The sequence below is a fragment of the Emys orbicularis genome, chromosome 13, assembly GCF_028017835.1.
Source record: "Emys orbicularis isolate rEmyOrb1 chromosome 13, rEmyOrb1.hap1, whole genome shotgun sequence".
Lineage (NCBI taxonomy): Eukaryota > Metazoa > Chordata > Testudines > Emydidae > Emys > Emys orbicularis.
Genome location: NC_088695.1, coordinates 10,716,808 through 10,735,128, shown reverse-complemented (window position 1 = coordinate 10,735,128; position 18,321 = coordinate 10,716,808). Strand labels below are relative to the sequence as shown.

At 48.8% G+C, this 18,321-nt stretch overlaps 1 protein-coding gene across 1 annotated transcript in view; it reads right to left on the bottom strand.

The window, feature by feature from the left end:
- Positions 1-8,080: 8,080 nt before the first annotated feature.
- LOC135887975 (butyrophilin subfamily 1 member A1-like) overlaps positions 8,081-18,321 on the bottom strand; it is a 37,912-nt gene continuing 27,671 nt past the window's right edge. The window contains exons 6-9 of the mRNA XM_065415782.1: positions 14,870-14,974; positions 13,402-13,422; positions 11,886-11,912; positions 8,081-8,686 (exon numbers count right to left, since the gene is read on the bottom strand). Of these exons, the coding sequence (XP_065271854.1) occupies positions 8,163-8,686; positions 11,886-11,912; positions 13,402-13,422; positions 14,870-14,974 (677 nt within the window). The 3' untranslated portion in view covers positions 8,081-8,162. The remainder of the gene's footprint in view (positions 8,687-11,885; positions 11,913-13,401; positions 13,423-14,869; positions 14,975-18,321) is intronic.

Sequence of the window (18,321 nt, the reverse complement as noted above, 5' to 3'; positions counted from 1 at the left end):
CACCTTTAGCAGGCTACAGAGGCGGGGGCAGATCCAGCATCAGGACACATACACAGTGCAGTCACCAGTTACCCTGGTCAGTCTGGGAGGTGGTTTTCATGTTCTGGGGGGCGGGTGGGTTGATCTGTGACTTTGTGGCGGGGGAGGGCAGTTAGAGATCTTATGCCGCGGTCCTTATCCTGGATCACAGAGCCACGCAGCAGGGGGTCTGTAACCCTCCGCCCCCTGCCAGAAAGTCACTTGGCCGACACATACACGCAGTCCCGCCCAGGACTGCTGGCAGGCTCCGTTGAAACAACCAATCCAGCACTGCGGAGCCTGTCATTCCCGGAGTTTAGAAGCATCATTTGCATCAAAACACTAAACCCGCCCCCCACCACAGTCTGCGTCCCCGGTTTAAAACATTCCCGCGAAAACAGTAAGAAAGAGAACCTTGCTCATTAACAAAACGGAACAGATTTTATTTGTTGGGAAGGTGGTGAAGGGGGTATGTAACTTGGAAGGATAGTCAACAGTAACTGGGTAAAGAAACGGGGGCAGGTTCAGCATCTGTGTCCACAAACTATACAGTCACTGGAGACCCTGCTCAGTCAGGAACCTGGCTTTCAAAGCCTCCCTGATGCACAGCGCGTCACGCTGGGATCTTCTAATCGCCCGGCTGTCTGGCTGGGCGTAATCAGAAGCCAGGCTATTTGCCTCAACCTCCCACCCCGCCATAAAGGTCTCCCCCTTGCTCTCACACAGATTGTGGAGCACACAGCAAGCAGCTATCACAATGGGGATATTGGTTTCGCTGAGATCACAGCGAGTGAGTAAGCTTCTCCATCTCCCCTTGAGACGGCCAAAAGCACACTCCACCACCATTCTGCACTTGCTCAGCCGGTAGTTGAAGAGTTCTTTCCCTGAGTCCAGTGCGCCAGTGTAGGGCTTCATGAGCCAGGGCATTAGCGGGTATGCAGGGTTCCCGAGGATCACAGTAGGCATCTCCACATCACCAAGACTTATTTTGTGGTCTGGGAAGTAAAGACCTTCCTGCAGCCGTCTAAACAGACCAGAGTTCCTGAAAACCCGAGCGTCATGAACCTTGCCAGGCCATCCAACGTTGATATTTGTAAGACGTCCCCTGTGGTCCACCAGTGCTTGCAGCACCATAGAAAAGTATCCCTTTCTGTTTATGTACTGGCTGGCCTGGTGCTCCGGTCCCAGGATAGGGATGTGAGTTCCATCTATAGCCCCACCGCAGTTTGGGAATCCCATCTCTGCAAAGCCATCTATGATGAGCTCCACGTTTCCCAGGGTCACTACCTTTGATAGCAGTACCTTGACGATTGCCTTGGCTACTTGCATGACAGCAACCCCCACGGTAGATTTGCCCACACCAAAGTGGTTCGCGACTGACCGGTAGCTGTCTGGCGTTGCAAGCTTCCAGAGGGCTATGGCCACTCGCTTCTGGACAGTCAGGGCTGCTCGCATCCGGGTGTCCTTTCGCTTCAGGGCAGGGGACAGCAACTCACACAGTTCTAGGAAAGTCCCCTTCCGCATGCGAAAGTTTCGCAGCCACTGGGATTCATCCCAGACCTGCAGCACTATGCGGTCCCACCAGTCCGTGCTTGTTTCCATGGCCCAGAATCGCCGTTCCACAGTATCCACAAGACCCAGTGACACCGAGATGTCCTGGGCGCTGGGTCTCCTGTTTTCTGAGAGGTCGGAGCTGCTCTCCGACTTCATGCCCTCACGGTGGTGCCGTAGCCTCCTCTCCTGATTTCTCTGCAGCTGCCTCTGGTAAAGGTGGATGAGAAGCTGCGAGGCGTTGAGAACTGCCACAACTGCAGCGATGGTCGCAGCGGGATCCATGCTCGCACTGCTGTGGCATCCGCGCTGTCAGTAATCAGAAAAGTGCGCGAACTGATTTCCCGCCGGCGCTTTCAGGGAGGGAGGGAGGGAGGTTGGTAGTGACGGACGGATGACGACAATTACCCAAAAGCACCCTCTACCCTTTTTTTTTTACCCAGAAGGCATTGGCGGCTCGACCCAGAATTCCAATGGGCAGCGGGGACTGCGGGAACTGTGGGATAGCTGCCCACAGTGCACCGCTTCCAATGTCGACGCTTGCCCCCTTAGTGTGGACTCACAAAGTCTCACAAAGTCGAATTACTGTCCTTAGTGTGGACACACACGTTCGACTTTGTAATATCGATTCCACATATTCGAATTAACTAAAATCGAAGTACTCTCGTAGTGTAGACATACCCTAAGAGACAGAGACAATAATACTATTTCACTCAAGTATCATCATAAATGTTAATATTCCTTTTTTTGATCTTTGAATTAAAGTTACAGCAATAGACAAAACTTGTTTGCTTACATCACAAGACCTGAGCAAACAACTACCCTTGATATCTCTAACAATGCAGACTTGCATTTCAAAGCTCTATTCATTTATATATCTTCCTAAACAGTCCTTAAGGTTCACCCATGGGTCAGGTCAGTCTGAGTTAATTAACTCTTTCTGGCCCTGTCACCGTTCAATGAGATTGTAAGTGTGCAGGACTCACCCCTGCGGCACCTCCTGCTGGTCGTCTGGGGAATCAGCTCAATCCAGCCTCCGGAGTGCCCTCTGCAGGCCAGTGATATGCCTTGTCCTTTGCTGGCTCCCATGTCCCTCCCAGGACCCCGGTGCCCCTTGCTCTGGGTGCTGCCCCCTAGCAGTATCCACACACGCTGGGTCTCCCCTCCCAGGGGAACCCCCACCCACTAACCCCACCTCAGGATAAGACCACTGCCAGTCACCAACTAGCCCCCACTCTCTGGGGCAGACTGCAGTATAGGCCACTCATCATCGGCAAGGCTGGGTTTGGACCTGCTGCCTTGGCCTAGCCCTGGGCTGCTCTCTGCAACCCCCAGTACCCCTTAGCCTTCTCGTAGGCTGCAGCCTGGGGCTTTCCAGGCTGGAGCTCCCCAGCCTTTCCCCAGCCCTGCTCCACCCAGGTACCCTATGTCTAGCTCCCTACAGCCAGGCCCTTCTCTCTAAATACAGAGAGAGACTGGGCCTGAGCTCCTGGCTCCCTGCCTTTATAGGGCCTGCTGAGTCTGTTTGGGGCGTGGCCCCAGCTGCAGCCACTTCCCCCAATCAGCTCAGCCTTCGCGCTGCCTGCTCCCTGGGCTCTCTCAGGCCCTTCCAGGCAGGAGCAGGTGTCCACCCTGCTACAGAGATATTATGTTTCCGATCCTCTGTCCGTTCACGTATCCGGGCAGAGTTCCTCTGGGCGGCGTCCACTGGCTCCCTTGACACCTTTGAGGAGCAGTGGGCGCTGTCCGGGGTTCTCTGCTCAGTGTCCCCGTCAGGTTCCCTTCTTTTGACCCTTTAATCGCACTCCTGTCTCTGTTTTTACATTAGTTGTCCCCCGTAATCATTTGGGTTTTAGGTCCTGTGGGTCCTCCCCTTAGGCTGGGGGGGGGGGATCCTTTAGCAGTGGGCGGGCTTCGCCCGCCCATTTCCCAGAACCCAATAGGTACAGAGATATTATATTATACTCATAACATCACAAAAGCACATTAGACTTTCAGGTAAGTTTTTCAAAAAACAACTTAGGGCTGGAGTTTTTAAAGGTATTAGGCACCTGAGGATGCCGATGGGGGGGGCCTTGTGGGGTTTTCAAAACAAGTTTAGGCACCTAGGGCTAGATCCACAAAAGGGCTTGGTGCATAAATGCCATATTAGGTACTGGAATCCAACATTTAGGTGTCACTCATTCTCAAAATCCCTGCTCAGCTGCTGCCTAACTCAGTAGGTGTCTAGAGTCCCTCTGTGCTTAGATTTCTTCTGTTAAGTCCTCCAGGTGCTAAAAAATCTACTGGGCATGTGCACAGCTGTCTCAGTCTAGGTACCCGGGTGCTGATCTCATTCCTAAGCCTCAGGCTTGCTGTTCCCCTGCCCTGTCTCACACGTGGGACCCAGCATGATAGGCTATTGAGCAGAATAGCCCCTTTGGGGTGCTGCAGGCTCAGCAGAAATTGTCGGCAGTCTATAGACAGAGGGGCTTTAAAACACTCCAGACTGAGGAGACAACGAGTTTCCTCCTGCAGACTCTTGGCTTGGCAGCAGCCATGCTCCCTTCTGGGAAGAGGAGCCGCCCCTAGATTTCCTGCTGGGCCGTAGCCTGGAGCAACAGTTGGACGTTCCCCTCCCTGACACAGATTGGAGCTTGCTGAATGGAGCGAGGCTCTAGGCAGTGGTACAGCTCCTGGGGTTGGGGTGAGACTCTGACCCGCTCTAGCTAAGGACTAAAGGGGGCTAAGGCCTGGAAGAAGCAGGCAAGACCAGGGGGATTGCATTCCCCCGGGCCAAAACACCGATAGGGTCAGGTGCTGCATGTTAATATGATGAGAGATTCAAGGAAACAGACCTGGTGTATACTCTGTAAATAAATAAATACAAATAACACTCCATCCCCTCACTTATTTCCACATGAGCTCCTCAGCTGTTGAAGTTGCAGCTACAGGAGCCATGTTTGCCTGGGTAGCAGGGCCTGTGGGGGCCGGGCCCCAACATGGAGCCAGGTGGGTTGCTCCACTTATGGCCGAAGGCCATGGAAGGAAGCAGGGACAGTCCCAAAATCTGCCACCTTCAGCAGCTGCCTAGAGCAGCCTCTGGGTGTAGCCTCAGAAGCCCAGAGCAGGGGCAGGATCCCAGCTCAGACTGTGAGCTGGAGACATGGGGGGGAATATCCCAGGGAGGACCTTGGCCCGTTGTAATATTTGGAGCTACAAATTTGTGTCAATGGGATGGAAAAGTTCGTAAGTTGTCACAACAGATTTTGATAACAAATGCTGATGGGAAAAGCTACACGAACCAAACAGAGAGATTACATTAGTCCAGTGTTTTTCAAAGTTTGGGTCAAGACCCAGTACTGGGTCATGGCATTTAAGGCACTGGGTCGCCTTGCTCAGCACCCAGGGACCCTAGTGGCTCTGGGCAGCACCACTGACCGGGATGTTAAAAGCCCCGTCAGCATTGCTGCCCAGCTAAGGCAGCTATTGCCTACCTGTTCCGACCCCGCGCTGCGCCCCGGAAGTGGCCAGCAGCGGGTCCGGCTTCTAGGTGGGAACCGGCCAATGGGAGCTGGGGGGGCTGGTGCCTGCGGGCGAGAGCCACGCGGATCCGCTTGTGTACCTCTGCCTAGGAGCCAGACCTGCTGCTGGCCACTTCCGGGGTGCAGTGTGGTCCACGTTGCCAGGACAGGCGGGAAGCCTGCCTCTGCACCCCAGCTGCACCGCTGACCAGGAGCTGCCGGAGGTAAGTCCGAACCCTTTCCTGCACCCCAAACTCCTTATCCCCGGCCACAGCCCAGAGCCCTGACCCCCCTCCTGCCAGGGCCGGCTCCAGGCACCAGCCGACCAAGCACGTGCTTGGGGCGGCACCTTGGGGCAGGGCGGCGCTCGATTTTTTATTTATTTATTTTTGATTCGGCAGCGCGGTGCTCGGAGGGGGGGGGCTTCGGGCGGCATGGTGCTCGGAGGGGGGGAGGGGGCTTCGGGCGGCGTGGTGCTCGGGGGGCGGGGGCTTCGGGCGGCACGGCGCTCGGAGGTGGGGCGGGGGCTTCGGGCGGCGCGGCGCTCGGAGGTGGGGCGGGGGCTTCGGGCGGCGTGGTGCTCAGGGGGGCGGGGCTTCGGGCGGCGTGGTGCTCAGGGGGGGCGGGGTCTTGGGGGGTGAGGGCTGGCGCGGTGCGGCACTCGGAGGGAGGGCGGGGGCTTCGGGCGGGGGCTTCGGGCGGCGTGGTGCTCGGGGGGGGCGGGGCTTTGGGCGGTGTGGTGCTCGGGGGCGGGGTCTTGGGGGAGCGGGGGCTGGTGCGGTGCGGTGCTCGGAGGGGGGGCAGGGGCTTCGGGCGGCGCGGCGCTTGGAGGGGGCGGGGCTTCGGGCAGCGTGGTGCTGGGGGGGCGGGGCTTCAGGTGGCATGGTGCTGGGGGGGCGGGGATTTCGGCAGCACTCGCGGGGGGCGGGTACGGCAGGGCGGCGCTCTTCTTTTTTGCCTGGGGCGGCAAAAAAGTTAGAGCCGGCCCTGCCTCCTGCACCCCAACCCCTTGCCCCAGCCCAGAGCCCCCTCCCACAGCCTGAACCCCTCATTCCCAGCCCCACCCCGCAGCCCTCACTCCCGCACCCCAACCCTCTGCCCCAGCCCTGAGACCCTTCCACACCCCAAATGCCTCATCCCCAGTTCCACAAGATTGTGGGTATCAACAATTTTCTTCAACTGGGTCCCCAGAAAAAAAACACTGCATTAGTCCAAACAACCAGGCCACATTCATTTAATGAAAGGACTGTTGAAATCATGCTTGGTAAAAACAAGAGACATGGAGCTGGCAATTAATTAACCAAATTCATGGGCAGCGGGAGAAGTTTCACTGCGGCCCTGCCTCTTCTGCTCATGGCCCCGCCCACACGCCACCCCAGGCCCTGCCCCTGCTCGGTCCCCTTCCCGCTCAACCGCCCCCAGCCGCAGCTTGCCGCGTTCCTCCTCCTCCTCCCCACCCGAGGCCTCCACCGCCCGCCTCTCTCTGCGTTCCTCTTTTCCTTCATACCCACCTTCCCCCAAGTGAGGCCCCTGCTGTGTGCGCTCTCCATTTTCCTCCTCTCCTCCACCGCCACCATCCCCCATGAGGGCCCCACTGCCCGCCGCTCACTGTGTCCCTCTTCTCCACCCCCTCTCCTCTGTGAGGGCCTCATGGAAGAGGGGAGGTGGAGGAGAGGAGGGATGCAGCAAGTGGTGGGTGGGGGGGCCTTTCAGGGGAGGGGAGATGGAGTGGAGGAGAGAAGAGGAGGGACTCATCAGGCAGCGGCGGGTGGTGGGGGCCTCAGGAGGGGCAGAGCAGGGATGGGAAGAGGCAGAGGAGCGCAGGTGGGGCTATCACGGCTCAGGCATCTGGCGCTGGGGTGCTTAGCCTCCCCTGGCCTATTATACTCATCCCCTATGACCAGAATCGGTGTGTTGGATATTAGCCCTAGCTGGCAGACGAAATAATGAGATGGGCCATTCCACCCGTGGTCCTTAAAGAAGGCACAGAGAAGGAAAAACAGATAGAGGCCACCGGAGCAAACTTTTGGTTGAAAACTGAAAAATTTGTGGTTGAAAATTTTCAGTTTTTGTGTGTTTCAAGTTTTGGATGAAAAGTCAAAAATGTCTATGGAACATTCAACCAAAACATTTGTTCTTCATTTTAATCTGAGGTTTTTTGGGGGGGAGGAGAGCAGAGAGGAACATTTTCTAAACAGCTCTACCGTAAACCTTTCAGAGGAAAGATGGTGTTTTTTCTGGGTTTGAACAGTGCACAACATAATGTGGTCCCATCACTGCTGAGGCTTTTGGGCATTGGTCTTTTATGAATTAGAGAGAATGGACGACTGTGGGAACTTGATCAAATGGTGAACGCAGAAAAGCACGATCATAGCACTTATGATTCTTGTGATTTATGTATCAATATAACATCCAATGGAAGGAAACTGATCACAACTCCTCGTAGGGCAGGTCTACACTGCAAAATTAAGTAGGCCTAACTTACGTCGGCATATAGCTGCTGCAGTAATTACGTGGCTTGTGTATGTCTACACTTTGCTCCTTGTGTCAGCGGTGCGTGTCCTCACTGGGAGCGCTTGTATTGATTGTACTGTCACTGGGGGGCACAGTAAGCCGGCTTCTGAAAGCTAGTAACACTCAGTATGTCTCCACTGACACTGCATCGACCTAACTACATCGACCTTCACTCCACACCTCTCATGGAAGTGGAGTTATTAAATCACTGTGGCAGGGCAGTTATTTTAGTTCCCTAGTCAGGTCGATGTCAGCTACCTTGCATCAACCTAACTCTGCAGTGTAGACTAGGCCTCAGGCTCTTGTCAGACTGTCAAGAAGGCATCTGCAACCCTAATGGGGAAGCGGACCCTTTCTCACCCCACCCTACCCCCCAAAAATTGAAGCTGAAATAATAAATAAAGAAATTCTGAAATAATGGATGTATTTTCTGCTCTTCTCCTGTCTACTTTATTTACAGGGAATTAGGATGAAGTTAAAGAGGAGCTATAAGTGATCTTTATAAACTGGATGAGAGATATCCTAAGTTGATGAGAACACGTTTGAGTGAGTCCAAGTGGAATAAAGTACCCTTTCTCATGGATACACTCTGAGGTGGGCTCCTGCACCCCCAACCCGGAAGAAAGGGAAGATTTTCTCACCAGCAAAAGAGGCCGAGCGGAAAGCATAGAACGGTTTCACATTATCAGCATCGAAAAATTCCACCAGCCCCTCTTCATAGTCCAGAGAAACCCGAATCTTCTCAGGTTTCCTACTTAGGGAAAGGAGTGTCGTAGGACTAGTGAGAGCCCAGAACTCACCCCACCACTGTCGCTCTACAGCCCAGATCCCCTCCTCAGGATTAAGGATCACTACTCCTTCCTTCCTCCTCACAGACTCTCTGGCCACCCCCACAGCCCAGCCTCCTTTGCTGCCAACTTCCACCCCCCAATAATGTCTCCCAGAGGTGAATCCCTCAGAGGCCAGCACACAGGGAGAATAACAAAATCCCTCATGATTGGCGAGCAGCTTCTCATCTGTGCCTTCCAGTCTGACTCTTTTCCGATCCTTCGACAAGATGAGGTAGGGATTTGCGGAGTCTGGATCCAGGATCACCGTCTCTGGAGAGAGTAAGCGAATCAGAGTGTTAGAGACAGAGCTCAGCCCTGGGGGAGGCTTTGATCATATCAGTGACAGAATCTGCCCTAGCTGGAGAGTGAATCAATTTATCTCCTTTCTCTTGATTGTATATCTGAGGGAGGAAGGACGGCTGGATGATGAACAGATTTTAATTAATATTTTAAAATGATCACAAATGTTATCCAAACTTTTCATTTGCCAAAAAACAATTTTGGGATAAATTAAAAAAAAAAATCAATTTTGACCATTTTTAAATAAAAAACGTTAAAAAAAAAATTCCTCATTAAATCCTAAAAAAAGAAAAATGTTAAACACTTCAAAAGGAAAGCATTTTAAAAATATTTTTTGCAAAACTTTTTTTTCCCTTCCATTTTCCAACCAGGAGAGATCTGCCACTGTTCACGCTTCTGCTTTCTCTGAAGCTGAGATCAGGGATCATTGCTGGATCCCCTCAGGTAAGAACAGTGGAAAGAACAGTATGATTATGCTGAAATGGGTGTGTATACAGTCTTGAATTAAGAAGAAAAAAGAACCAAAGACCTCCTTAAAGCCAGGGGGTGTGCTGAGCTCACTCTGTTACCATCCATGGGAGGCGCAATCAAGCCCCTTTACATAGTAAAAACATCTGGAAACAAGGAAGGCCATAAATGCAGGACAGGGCTAAGTTTCATGGTCTGAGGGGTTTCCTTTGTTGCAGATGCAGGGGCTAGGAGTCTGGGTTTGCAGTGTGTGTGTGTGTGTGTGTGTGTGTATTACAGGGAGAAAGCCAGAGACGCAGTTGTGAGAGTGACACTGAGAGGAAGCAGAGAGACCAGAGCCCCCATTCCACTAAGGGGGACACAGCTTTACAACACCGAACTTTTAGGCACCTAGGAAATCACCGTGAAAACAATGGGAACCCCAAATCCTGAGTGAGGCACCTAGGCTTCCTATGTGAATGGGGAGAGAGAGGCCCCTAAAGCTACATCAACATTGCACACCACTGGCAGTAGGGTGCAGGGTCCGTGTACCCACACGCTGCAGTGAAAAGCAGGCTGTATCGACACTGTGGTGTGTAGCTACATGTTTTAGTGAAAGGCTCTGGCCAGGTGGGGGCAACGGGGAAAGGCTCTGGCAGTGGACAGCTGTTGGAGACTTTTCCCACTGCCTCCCCACCAGAGCCTTTCCCCACTGCTTGTGGCAGGGAAAGGCTCCAACAGCGACCTACAGAGGTGAAAGGCTCTGGCAGTGGGGAGGCAGTGGCACATTCTGGGGAAGGTTTTGCTTGGGCATGTAGACAGCCATGTAGGGTACATACGCACAGGGTGCATGGGTGTTTTCACTTCCCTAAGCCGAGCCTCACCATCTACAACTGCTATTTATACCCATGCTAGGGGGGCGTATAGCGTATGCTCTCTATGCATGGCCACAAGAATACTGTGCAGGGTAGATGCACTTTAAGGAGGGGATTCACAAAAGCCGGCATGCTAGACAGGGAGCTGCCTAAACTAACTGGTGGGAAGGGTGTGTGCTAAGCCCCGTCCCGTTCATGGAGATAATGCCTAAGTCTGGACAGCATGGAGGTGCCTGTCTCTGCTTGTGATCCATGAACCTGGGGAATATAGGCACCTGAATGCCTGTCGTGCCTGGAGGGCCTGAGCTGGTAAATGTGCTCAGAGGCTGACTAGTTCTACACAAAACAGTGGGAGTGAGGAAAAATGCACATTCCCTTATAACCTTTAGTCCAGTGATTAGGGTGCTCACCTGGGCTATAGGCGACCCCTAACTCTGCCTGCTCAAGAGAAGGGATTAAAACAGGGATCTCCCATCTCTCAGGTAAGCGCTCTGGCCAACAGTGCCGGAACCTTGGTAGAGGGGGGGAGATCAGGCCCCGCCCCTTTCTGTGGCCCCACCCTTGCCCCTCCTCTTCCCCGTGTGGCCCCACCCCGCTCCATGGCCTTGCCCCCTGCTCCACCTCTTCCCCCCCCCGAGGCCTTGCACCTTGTTCCTCCTCTTGTCCCTGTAGCCCCACCCCTCTTTGTGGCCCCACCCCTCTCTGTGGCCCCCACTCCCTGCTCCTTCTCTTCACCTAAAGTCCCGCCCCTCTCTATGGCCCCCACTCTCTGCTCCTCCTCTGCTCTCCCCCCTCCTCCTGTCCTCCCTGTGGCCCCACCTGCTTCCGTGGCCCCCACCCTCTGCCCCTCCTCTTCCCCCAAAGTCCCTCCCCCATACCACCTGAGCTGGGCCGTGATAAGAACTCCCCATGGAGCTTGAGCCACTGTGGGGAGCCCTGGACCCTCCGCCTGCCCTGGGCCGGGGGGAGGAGGTCTAACAGAAGCCCCTGGCTTGTGTCCCCGTCCCAGCCCCCTTTTAAAGTCCCTTTCTCCTCACAGGTGGAGAGAGACTTGAACTGGAGGTTTTCCACATCCTGGGTGAGTACCCTAAGCACTGGCTGAAAGCTACAAGGTGCCTTTTCCCTCAGCTGTTCTACACAGAGCTAGGTGGCCTCTGAGCCACTAGATAGGCTAGATAGCCTGTTGTCCCTGGCTCCTGGCTCGCACAGGGACTTAGGTGGGAGATAGGCACCTGGGTGCCTAGTGGGAGACAGCGATGTGCCTGCCCAGAGGCAGAAACGTAGGCCCTTGGTGCCTATATTTTTGCAGAGAAAGTCCCTGAGTTCTGACATCTCCATTCAGGCAGGGGTTTTGTGGATCTGGGAGTTAGGTGCCTCAGTCTGGGCTTGTGATTCTGGGCCAAAACTCCCTGGGCACGCAGCTTGCTGGTGTGGCAGACCAAGGGATTTCTGAGAAAGGAAACTGCCTGCAACAAAATGGCTGATGAAATTCAATGCTGATAGACGCAAAGTACTGCACACAGGAAAACGTAATCCCAACAAAAGGTTGGGGTCTAAATTAGCTGTTGCTACTCAAGAAAGAGATCTTGTAGTCACTGTGGATAGTTCTCGGACATAGGGTTGCTAACCCTCCAGGATTTTCCTGGAGTCTCCAGGAATTAAATTTTCATCTTAAATTAAAGATTATGTCATGTGATGAAATCTCCAGTAATACGTCCAACCAAAATGGTCAACCCTCCTCTGAAAACTTCTGCTCAGTGTGCAGCGGCAGTCAAAAAAGCAAACAGAATGTTAGGAACCCTTGGGGGATGGGATTTGGGCTTTGATAAAATATGAACATTTATTACCTGCTTCTGTAAGGCAGTCTCTCCACCCTGCAATCAATAAAAAGAAATGAGAACTCCTCTGAACGAACACTGAATTAGCAGGCAGCAATATTATACAGAATTAAATGTGGGGAGTGGAAAGGGGGAAACAGTTATAAGTAAATCTGGTCAAAAATGTGTTTGAAAACTTTTCCTGCAAAAAATATTTAATTGAAATGATAATTTTTAGAGGAAAAATGATGATTCTTATGGGGGGGGGAGGAGGGAAACCTCTTTTTCTGTGGGGAAATTTCAAAAAAATAAATGTAAATCAACATTTAGAAATGAGACAATTTGTGTTTCATTTCAAATTAAAATATCAGTTTTCAGATAATTTTCCCATTTAAACAAACAAAATCTTACTTTGTGCCTAAATGTCCATTTGAAATGATATTTTTCATTTTTTAGAACTTTTTGGTTCCATTTTTTTTTTTTAATATTTTGACTTTTGGGGGGAAAACTAATTTTCAAAGAGCAAAATGTCCAGCACATCTTCCAAACATCTCTAGTGATAAGTTCTAGTAAAAAGTTACCATGAAATAATGTCAGAAATACGTATACAGTACATGAGCAATTCTCTTTCAAAGGCTACATATTTAATAGCGAGTTTACAGAAATTTCCAATAACTAATATTTATTTCTACATTATCATCATACTTAACCTGGAGATACACTAAAGTTATCTTTAAAACAAAAAAAACAAAACAAAACAACCCCTTTTATTAAAGGTCTAATGCTTCACTCACTGATGTCCATGACAAATCCTCAATTGTTACCTATGGACCCAATTCCAAATCTCACGAGAGAGAAGGGAAAGACCCTGGCTTTGTATCCAACCCACTTGGAGAAGGTCTGAACCCATTATCATTATTTCCAAAGATTTGAAATAACAACAGGAAATAAAGTTACTAATATTAATATTTTGATAACATGCTTTAAGCATTTATTTTATCTTTGATTTATAGAAATATAAACTTTCCATCTTCAGTGTCTGATGTCCTTACTAGAAAGTAAAGGTTTAGGCATGTGCAAAATTTTGACATGCACTTACGTGCCAATTGCCTTCAATGGGACAAAAAAACAACAACACATGCCTAAAGTTAAGCATGTGCTTAAGGGCTGACTTAAATAGGGAGACACTTAAATACTTGCATAAAACTTTCCTGAATCAGGCCCTTAGATTTTCTCTTCATTGTATATGTTAAATCTCATGCCTTTATTACATTAAATTGTCAGTACCAAGATTAAGGCTGATGGGTCATTTCTATTCAACCTTCCTGGTTTTAGTCTCACACAACTTTTTTTTTTTTTTGTAAAGTTTCCTTTCAAAGTGAAATTCCACATGTTTAATATTAACCCACCCTGCAACACCTTTTGAAAATTAAATTAAAAACCAAATGAAATAAAAAAAACCCCCAAAACAAGCAACCAACCCCTGCCCCCCCCCCCAATACAGCTGTGTGCAAAAGATTGTGAAAGGAGAGGGAATAACACTTACTACGTTCTGCAGCCTTCTTCTCTAAAAAATAAGCAGAAATAAAAACACTATTATTATTACATTTCTTTTCCCCAGGGATACACAGTAAAAAGACTATGCCCTTTATGGTCAAAATTTACCCATGGCTCTTCAAACCTCCCCCAGGGACTGCACTGGGGTACGCTGGCAGAGTGGCCAAACAAGGTGCCTGTGCGTCCACTACATGCAAGATAAAGTGACTCTGCTCTGAATGCAAACAGGCATGTGCAAAAGGTGGGGCAGACCCAGAATGGGGTCCCAGATCTCTTGGCTCCAGGACCCACAAAACCGGTGCACAGTGAAAATGGTCATCGTTTGGGTTCCTGAGTTTTAACATGCCCAGCATGACACACCCTGTGCCTGATTTTCAGAAGAGCTCAGCATCTACAGTAACCTTTGACTCCAGCTGGAATTGGGATTCCTCAGATCTTAAAACCAGGCTCCAGGAGTCTCAGGGTGTGTCTTCATTGCAGAGTTAACTTGAATGATTGGCACTTGGGTCTGAGCATCTACGTTAGCCTAGCCCAGGTCTGTGGCCGCTCTGCAAACACATACTCAGAAAGTTACTGGGTCTTCACTACCATTGCATTCACCATTGTGCGATACTAGGGCTTCTGGGGACATATCCCAGGGTTCTTTGGCTATGCTAAGCTGAGCCATTCTACGATTCTTTTCCCGTGATTTTTGGGAGAACCTGTCTGTCCCCTTCTGGGCACCCGGGGGAATTATGGGAAGGAACTGGAGGACCATCAGAATTCTAGTGATTTAGCCTGAGCCCTCACTGTATTACCAGCCTGAGTGAAAGCACAGCCCCAGCTGTGTGAGCTAGCCTGGGTGGAAAGGACCACTGAACTCAGGCCAGAGGGTTGTGTGTGTGAATGGAAGATGGGGCTAGGAGCAACAGCTGAGTGAAAGCCAGGGCTAATTCTGAAGTCAAGACATAGCCTTGGATTCATTACAGAAAAACAGAGGCAATTCAAATCAGTGATGACATGTGACAATTTGGGCCTTATCGGTGTTGCATATTTCCACTTTATACAACTGTATTTTGGTTCTGCACACTAGATCTCAGCTGCAAAGTCCAATACACTAAGTTTTAAGTTTCTCCTTTATTTTGTTCTTAAGAAAAGGTAAAAGGAAAAAAAAATGGAGCTTGGATGAACATTCCCATATTTAGGATGCTGTAAATTGGGAACCCTTTGTTCAAATCACTTCCAATTTTGCAGAACAATAATCACCCACAGCTCTAGGGCTATAATTTTTTTGTGCTGATATCACTGTTTTGGGATTTTAGAGAGGGGAACAAAAACAGACTTTGCAATAATTTGAAAATAAAGTAACAACCTTAACTATGGAGTCATCACCATCACTGTATAACATTAAAACATATTTTTATTTATTTATTAAGAGAACATCTCTTTATAGTTTACTTCCTTATTTAATGTATTACCTTTTGTTTTCAAGAGATAAATTAAGAGGCCAATAAAAAAAACCTGAATAACCAGGATCATGCACAGAATGGCGATCCAGGGAGATTTCGTCGGGAAAAAAAGTTCTGAAAAAAAAAATTGAACTGGCATTACTTTGGAAGCAAGGACAAAGGTCAAATGGTTTTTATTACAAACATATACATCTACAGCAGAATTTGGGTGAGACGAGGAATCAGGGATGGCCCTGTTTACACTATGAAAGTGATCAGAAACTGACTTAAAAATGGTTCTAACCGAGATCATTTTAACAGTGATATACCGTATCAGTGAGTAAGTGGGCTTGGCTTGATTCACTGCTGAGATATTGTTCAATGCTGTGGTATCACATATAATAATTAATTATAGTTGAAGGGAACAGTTTTTGACAAACAACCCATAAGATAAAAATTACCCACACAGAAAACTTTGCTAAAGTGAAGAATCCAGACACATATCAATGGTTTGAGTCTATACTACCTTTATATAAAAATCAGAGTTAAAATTTTTTTACTATCTTACCTGCAAATTTCCACTTTTCCAAAGATGTAGGTTTCTTGTAATTTAATCTTAACTATGAATTTCTTGGCTTCTATTTTTTCCCCAGAACTTTAGAGTTCTTAAATGGTAATGTACTCAAATTACTACTACTAACAACATAAGAGAATTATAACAGTGTAACATAAACAGTTGGGAAATGTGAGAAAAAAACACGATTGAGGAATATACAGAAATATCAAAGAAAGAAATAGATGAGACACTGAGAGGAATGAAAAATTAGAAAGCATGAGGATTAAATGGGTTGCATGGATTGTGGATGAAATGACAAACCACTCTCTATGACTGCCTACTGGAAAAAATTAACAAATGTTTGAAGAACAGATGCCCAAGATGTATGGTGACAGAGAGAAAAGAAAGAAAGAAGCAGTGCTCCTCAGAGTTACAGGCTGATCATGTGTTTACCAACTGTGTGGAAACTTGTATAATGGCACTTCTGACAAAGAAGATTTGGATAGTGCTAATTTGCAGTGGAATACTGCATCCCGAGCAAGAAAACTGCACAGTAAACATGAAAGGGATGCAAAACCACCTGATGTTGAACAGAAGGGTCACAAAGGATGCAAAACAGAAAGAAGAAAAAGCTAGAAAGGTATGATTAGTGTTGCCTAATCTTTTTAATTGTTAATAATACTTGTATTGGTTGCCAATTGATCTGATTAATAGACTGAGGGTAAGAGGGTTCTTGTCCCAGAATCCGGCTACACTGAACTCAAACTAACAAATTCAATATCTTGTAGGGGTCCTCGAGTTGTAGGGTGAGGACTCACACACTGTGGGCAAAGCAAAGCCTTAGAGATTTTTATTAAAATCAATAAGAAAGCCAGAAAAGTTCCAAGCCACATAAATAATTATCAATAACATGGCATTGGGGATATCTGTGGTATCATTCTTTGCATGAGCTCTTAGATTTGCCTACCCACACCGTTCCTTGAGGACCTGGTGGTAAGCGACAAAGGACCAGCCCCGTCTCTGGCATGCTGAATGAGTCCGATGGTCCAGGTTCCTCAATGCCCAAGGTTGATAGTAGATAACTATAGAGCTGAAAGGTCCAATGGTGGAAAGCTAACAGCCTGCACATGGTGGTTAGCCCTATTAAAGGGCCGGAGAACCATCATGATTATTCATGCTAATGCTCAGCCTTCCATGCCCAAATCTAATTTCCTCACCCTCATAATATCGGGGTGCATTTATCCTGTAGGTCAGCATATTCATACATATTGCCATTTCTCTCATATTGCAGCTAATAGTCTCACCCATCACTTCCTACTCAGGTGAGTTTGCAGTGATCACTTCCTTGTTCCTGCAGCTGCTGTTTACTATTAGATTTTAACTCCTGCTATTGAGGGAGCTATTCCTAGTTCCCCAGAATCTATGGGTAACTGGCCATTTAGCTATGCCAAAGATCTCAGGCCTACTATATTTGACTGTACTTATGCTAACTTGCTTAAGGGTATGTCTACACCCAGCCGCTAGTTCGGCGGCTGGGAATCGAAGTTCTGGGTTCGACTTATCGCGTCTTGTCTGGACGCGATAAGTCGAACCAGGAAGTGATCGCCGTCGACTGCGGTACTCCAGCTAGACGAGAGGAGTACCGCGGCGTCGACGGGGGAACCGCGGCGTCGATGGGGGAGCCTGCCTGCCGCATGTGGACCGAGGTAAGTTCAAACTAAGGTACTTCGAACTTCAGCTACGTTATTCACGTAGCTGAAGTTGCGTACCTTAGTTCCAATTGGGGGGTAAGTGTAGACCAAGCCTAAGCTACTGACTTACAGGATCCAGGCCTGTAGGTTTATTTGCATTACAGCGGAATATAATGGAGGCAAACCAGCTCTTATGGGCTACACTAGTCTACCAAAAAGCATATGACAGAATCCCACATTAGTGGATCACTGAGATACTGACAATGTGCAAGGTTCCTCCCACAATCATATTCTTTCTACAGCAATGAATGGTTAACTGGGACCCTCGACTCTGTCTGGAAGGGAATCTCATTGATGAGGTCCAAATCTTTCAAGAGGATTCCACAGCATCAAAGCTGTTTGCAGTAGCAGTGCTGCAACTCACAAGGACGCTCCAGGAGACAAATTGAAGTTGTCATATCAGGAAAGTGCCACCAGCAATTAACTATCTGCTACACAGGAATGATCTGAAAGTGTATGGACAGTCACAAAGGGAGATACAGAGATTGATGAGATGCTTAGAACAGTTTAGTGAAGACATAAAGCTATGGTTTGGATCAGCTAAATGTGTATCGGCAGCTGTAAAGAAGGGGAAACTAGTCCAGTCTGATGGCGTACAAGTCAACAAAGGCACTATCCAGGATCTCGCTCACCCTGGCCCCTACAAATATCTCAGGATCAGGGAACTGTCAGAGGTACAACATAAGGAAATCACAGAAGACGTGAGGAAACAATATTACACACAAATAAAAACTACTCTAAAGACAACAAAGAAGTTGGTCTGAGCCATCAATGTATGGGAGATACTGTAAGTATGGCACACGGCTGGAGTGATCAACTGGAATCAGAGAAGAAAAAATTGGGAAACAAGAAAAAAAACTCCTAGTAATACATAGAGTAATGAATGTTAATCAAGATACGGAGAGGATTTACATCCAACGATGTGATGGAGGAAAAGTCTCTGTGTGTGTGTGAAGGAAGTAATGGCCAATGAAGAATACAACATCAAAATATATAAGGAGTCAGCTAGAGTAAAAGCCCATCTGGTCACAACAACAGGTGATGGCTGAACATGTATCCCAGTCCAAGAAAGCATAAGAGAAAGGAGAAAGCAAATCACCAGAGAAAGACCCAAAATATGTACACAGAAAGCAATGCCTGGAGAGAGATCAGACCCATTAGGGATAGAAGATTAA